At 51.8% G+C, this 5,635-nt stretch overlaps 1 protein-coding gene across 1 annotated transcript; it reads left to right on the plus strand.

Annotated features, from left to right (window-relative positions):
* The first annotated feature begins 2,102 nt into the window (after positions 1-2,102).
* Positions 2,103-4,385, plus strand: LOC308605940 (uncharacterized protein). The gene is made up of 2 exons (XM_081216330.1): positions 2,103-2,417; positions 3,946-4,385. Exons 1-2 carry the CDS (start codon positions 2,179-2,181, stop codon positions 4,334-4,336), a joined length of 630 nt encoding a protein of 209 aa, XP_081072456.1. The 5' UTR covers positions 2,103-2,178; the 3' UTR covers positions 4,337-4,385.
* The last annotated feature ends 1,250 nt before the right edge of the window (positions 4,386-5,635 follow it).

A 5,635-nucleotide genomic window follows, 5' to 3' on the forward strand; every position in this document is an offset into this window, starting at 1 on the left:
TAATACTGCAGTGAACAGGGGGATGCATATATCTTTTTGAGATAGTGTTTCCATTTTCATCATATAATACCCAGAAATGGAATTGCTGGATATTATGTTAGTTCTATTTATTTGAAGAACATCTGTACTGTTTTTTGTAGTGTCTGCACTAACACAACACAAGGATTCCCTTTTCTCCACATCCTTGCCAACACTTACTTGTCGCATATTTATATCTATATTAAAGCCATTCTAAGAATTGTGAGGTGAGATCTCATTGTGGTTTTAATTTTCATTCTCCTGATGATGATGATGAACATCTTTTCATGTATCTGTTGACCATCTGTATGATTTCTTTGGAAGAAAATCTATTCGGATCTTCTGCCCATTTTTTTTTTTTAAATCAGAATTTTTGTTGTTTTTGCTGTTGAGCTGTGAGATCTTTATGTAATTTAGATTTTAAGCCTCTTAAGTATGATTTGTAAATATTTTCTCCCAACCCATACATTGCACGTTGCCTCTGCATTTTGTTGATAGATTCCATTCTTGTGCAAAAACTTTTTAGATTGATGTAGACCTACTTGTTTATTTTTGTTTCTTTTGCTTTTACTTTTCAGATTCAAAAAATCATTGACAAGATATCAAGGAGCTTACTATGCTTTCTTCTAGGAGTTTTTTTTTTCAGGTATTACATTCAAGTCTTTACTCTGTTTTGAGTTAATTTATGCATATGGTGTAAGATAGTGATCCAGTTTCATTCTTTTGTATGTGCCTTTCAATTTTCTCAATACTAATTATTGATGACACTGTCCTTTCCCCCTTGTATATTTTTGGCTCCTTTGTTGTAAATTTATTGATTGCATGCATATGTGTGGGTTTATTTCTGGGCTTTCTAGTCTCTTCCATTGACTTACGTCTGTTTTAAGGCCAGTAGCATACTCTTTCGTTTCCATTCTTTGTAACATCGTTTGAAATTAGGGAATGTGATGCCTTCACCTTTTTTATTTTTTCTGAAGATTGCTTTGGCTATTTGGTGTCTTTCTGGTTCCACACAAATTTTAGGATTATTTGTTCTATTTCATGTGCATGTTTTTGCATGCAGAGAAGTTTTGGGCTCATTTGTGTAACTTCCAGGTAGTGCGATTGCTAGATCAGATTTAAGACTGCAAGAAACCGCAAACTCTTCCAAACTAGCTGTACCATTTAGCATTCCCATCAGCAATGAATGAAAGTTTCTGCTGCTCTGCATCATTTCTAATTTTTGATATTTTCAGTGTTCTGTATTTTGGCCACTATCATAGGTGTTTAGTGGTATCACATTTAACACACATTTTCCTCAATTAAATCTATGACATTTTTAACTTTTTCTTACTAAGTTTTAGTCACAGGTTACCATTCAACCTTGAAGTTTTCTATAAGGAAGTTTTGATTTCTATTTTAATTTTAATTTTTTTTTTGCTGCAAATAATTGTTTTGCTGAAAGTTTTACTTTCATTTTAGGTTCGTAGGATTTGCTGGCAAAATAACCACTCTTACACTCAGTTAAACAATAATTCAGAGAGTTCACTGAATTAAAAGATTACATTATACTAATTAAGAATAGTATAACTAAGAAAGTATAGTAAAGACAGGTTTATTACATCACGGAATTGGGGAAGCACCTACATCCAGATGCAAGTAGCACTGGGAAGTCCCTTCAGCAGCAATCTGGAATCCCAGCTGGGAAGGCCCGGTCGGTCAGTGCATCCACCCCATGGGTGAGACTTGTTTGGTACTGGAAGGATTCCTGCTTTTAGCATCAGGCCAGAGGCTGACGACAGTCAGCCTACGTGCAAATTTGCAGCTCTGGTTATTGTCATAAATGCCTTGGTTTTAAGTCATAAGTCTTGGAGTGTTCTCTGATCCCTGGGGGCTGGCCAGGCCCTCAGGGTGCAAGAAGGCCCCAGACTTACGCCCTATCTTTTTTTTTTTTTTTGAAACTTTCAGGGAAATTTATTCAACAGAAACTGACTGAAACCATTGAACAGAGGGCATAACAACACACAGAGGAACTTCTAACGGCCACCGGAGCCAACGGGTCCCAGCACCCCCACCCCAGGGTCACCAACAAGGTGCCCCCAATACACCCCACCTGGCGGCCCTGCATCCCCCCCCGGTCTCCCTTCTTGAGGGCCCCGCGGGTGGCCTCTCCCCAGGTAGATGGGCGCCGGCAATGCCCGCTCTCCCCAGGGCAGACCCTCTATTTCTGGCCCACATGCCCGGGGCCTGGCCCTGCCCGATGGCAGGCACAGGACAGTCCCACAGCAGGGCACGCGCCACCGAGCCGAAGACGTGGAGTCCCGAGGAACAACGGGGTGGCACAGCGGAACACAAGCCCTGGGGGGCCTCCTGCAGACCTCCTGCAGCCGCGGTCCAGATCTGCCTTCCCAAGGTCCCAGGTGGGCTCCCAGGTCCTGGGGTGGGCGCTGGCTGTGACCACGTCCATGCCGTCCTCCCCGCCGGCTCCTGAGACTGGCCTCGGGGTCTCCACGCCAGGCAGGGGTGGGGGCAACTGCTCAGAGGAGAACACACGCACATTTCCACAACAAGCAGCGCTGGGCCTGAATGTACGCCTAGAAAAGCACACGTTGAGCTCACGACACTGGCCCACAGAGACCAGAGCCTTGGCTGGCACGAGGCGCACCTCAGGGCTCTGCAGGGGGATGATGGCTAGGGTGTGTGTGTTGGAGGGAGGGGAGCGGGGACGCTCCCTGGGTCCCTCTGGGGCCTACAGGGACACATTAGGGCTTGCCAGTACAGGGAACAGCCTGTCCCAGAGGGGGGACACTGACTAGGGGTCCCCTCTCGGGAGGAAGGCCAAGGAACCTTGAGTGGCCCCTAACGCCTCCCAGGCCAGTGTGGGTGGCAGCCATCTGCAGGTGCCCCTCACCTAGGCCGGGGCTGGCCACTGAGGGCTGCTCCCGGGTGGCAGGCTTTGGGGCTGGCGCTGGCATTGGCAGCTGGTGAGTTGTGGTTCTCCAGGCCAGTCCCAGGTCTCCAGTGGCCATGCACAAACCTAGAGAGAACACTCCTCCCTCCCTCCAACAAATTCTCTTGGACCCCGCCCGGACCCCCTCCCCCTCCCCCTTTTCTCCACATCTCCCTCCTCCGACTCCTTCCTCTCCTCCTCCTCCTCCTCTGGAACACGCTTCCCTGCACCCCCACTCACACCAAAGCCAGTTGTGGGGTACTGGGCAACCAGCTACTCAGCGCCCTACCGCCAAGCTGAGCTGACGCTCTCGCCTGGGATGTCTCCTCAGTGTTTGCTGTCCTTGTCGCTACTGCCCTTTCAGGCTGCAGGGAGAGGAGACTCGCCCCTGCCCTCACTTGCGCAGAGGCTCCAGGGTGCTGCCTTCCTGGGGCTCCCCTCGAGCGGTGTACATGATCCTGAAGTTGGACCCTGTCTCTCCCCACAGCCCTTCCTCGCCAGCGCCGGCTCCTTCTGGCAGGGGCGGCGCCTCTAAGCCCCGCGTGGCCTGGGGGCCCATCAGCATCATTAGCTCAGAGCCCACAGGGTGGGCGTTTGAGGGTGGCCAGAAGACAGGGCTGATGCCAGAGCCCCCGACTATACCTTTTTCAGCCTCTGCTGTGTTGGGGTCTCTCTCTGAGGCTCGGGTACCCCTCGTGCTGCGTATGGTGGCTCCCCGCTTGTGTCGTCGGTGCCTCCCTGAGCTGATTTTGGCTGGGTTGGTGGAGTCCCTTCCAGCTGGTGGATGCCGAGGGGGCTGGGCCTGGGCCTGGCCGCCCTGCCCCTCGGCCCCAGGCAAGGCCCCCACTGTTTCTGTGGACCGCCCCTTCCCCCCGTTAAAATACTTGTGTTGCCTGCTAGGGGAGGGGGTGCCTGGGTATCTTGAGCCTATGCTCCCTAGGACTTGGGGGGGCTTATGGCCCCAGCCCCCATCTCGTTTCCCAACTCTTTTGCTGCAGGCTGAGGCTTCTGCTTTGCCGGGGATTGGCCCTCATCCCTAGGACACCCTGGCTGTGGCCTTCCTCCCCAGTCCTGCAGCAGCATGGCACCTGCGTGCGCTTCAGTGACAGTGTGGCCCCTTCCTGGACGGTCTGCGTGCTGCTCTCACGAAACAGCCTTGCCTGCTCCCTGACCGGAGAGACGGGGACACTGGTTTCTGCCAGTACCTGGGCGCCAGAGGCCGTGCGGCCCCCTCCTACTTGCCTCTGCTTCTCCCTGATCAGTGCCATGGCGGCCTCTAACTCCTCCTCATCTCGAATGAGCTTCAGTAACTCCAGGAAAGTGGGCGCACTCCCTCGCTGCTCCATGAGCTTGAGCTTGCCCTGGAGGGAGGTGCTCATGGAGGCCTGAGCCAGGATGTATTTCAGACGAATCACGTCTGCCCTTCCCACTGACTCCGGGCTGTGCTTCACAGCGTTCTGCAGCACGGGCTCTAACCGTACCAGAAAGGCAGAGACTTTCTCTCCGGACGTCTGGAAGGTCTGGAGGAACTTTAACTGTGAGGTTCTATAGTCCTCCTTATTCCCGAAGATCTGCTTCAGGGCGTCCAGGGACTGCGCTACAGTCATGGAGTCGCTGTTGGCCCGGAGCGCCCGCATGATGGACAGGGTGGGGCCGTGTAAGCTTTCCAGCAAACGCCGCTGCTTCTCTACCTCAGACACCTGCCACATCCGCATCATCTCAGTCACCTGCTCTAGCCAGCCTTCAAAGTTCTCTTTGCCTGGGCCTGGGCAAGTGTTCCCCGAAAACACCTTTAGTTTTCGGTACTGCACGCTTCCTTTCTGAGGCTGCGGGTCTGGTTGGCTTGACTGGAGCCAAGCCTTGTGGCTCCACGTCCTCAAGGTACGTCCCCATGGTGTTGACCACATCTGCCATTCTCCGGCCCTCATGTTTCAGGAAGTACTTCAGTCTGTTGATAAAGTCATCATCTGACATACGGGGTTTCACCACCACTTGCCAGGTACCTCCCTTTCCTGGGATCTGACTGGGCGTCGAAGCATAATTGACCGTGTCGGCCAATTCAATGAAAACTGCCTTGGAGTTGTCTTCCCTTCTGAACATTCTGCCCAGCACACTGTAGGCACCCAGGGGCTGTAAGCCCGCCTTCAGGGTCTCTTTAATTTCCTCTTCACTACACTCCACAGGGATGCCCACGATGAGCAGGGCCTTCCTGGGGTCCAGGTCCATCCCCTTGCACCAATCCTCCAACAGATTCACAGCCATTGCTCCCTCTATCTACGGACTAATCTAGTACAAGGGGCAGTAATCAGCTCACAGAGTTTGACCAGGACTCAAGGAATTCTGAGTCAATGCCAAGTATGAAGGCAGAGTCGTTCCGGGTTTGCACAGCCTCTGCTTGCCGTGGACTCCTCCTCAAAGTCCAAGGACTCTTCTGTGTGTACTGGAGGTGCCTGCTGGAGATGCCTACAGGCTGAAGCGCCTGTGCTCCACCACCACACAACCGTTACCACTGCTCGCGCGGTGCACACTCCGCCCCATCTTATCTAATGATTTACAAGGTGTGCTGCCTGCAAGTAGCTCAGCAGTTTGGCTTGTAGCCAGCTCTTAGGGTCACTGCCTGGTCAGAGGCCTAGTGCTGCCTCTGAAGCCTGAACAAGACTACTTTACTAGCTTCCCCAACATTAATTT

The sequence above is a fragment of the Mesoplodon bidens genome (genome assembly GCF_964165515.1).
Source record: "Mesoplodon bidens genome assembly, chromosome: 18".
NCBI classification, from domain to species: domain Eukaryota; kingdom Metazoa; phylum Chordata; class Mammalia; order Artiodactyla; family Ziphiidae; genus Mesoplodon; species Mesoplodon bidens.

Coding starts and splice junctions, on each gene's coding strand:
- LOC308605940 (XM_081216330.1), top strand. CDS start 2,179: ATGGGCGCCGGCAATGCCCGCTCTCCCCAGGGCAGACCCTCTATTTCT. Junction 2,418..3,945: donor CTGCCTTCCCAAGGTCCCAG/GTGGGCTCCCAG, acceptor CTTTTGCTGCAG/GCTGAGGCTTCTGCTTTGCC.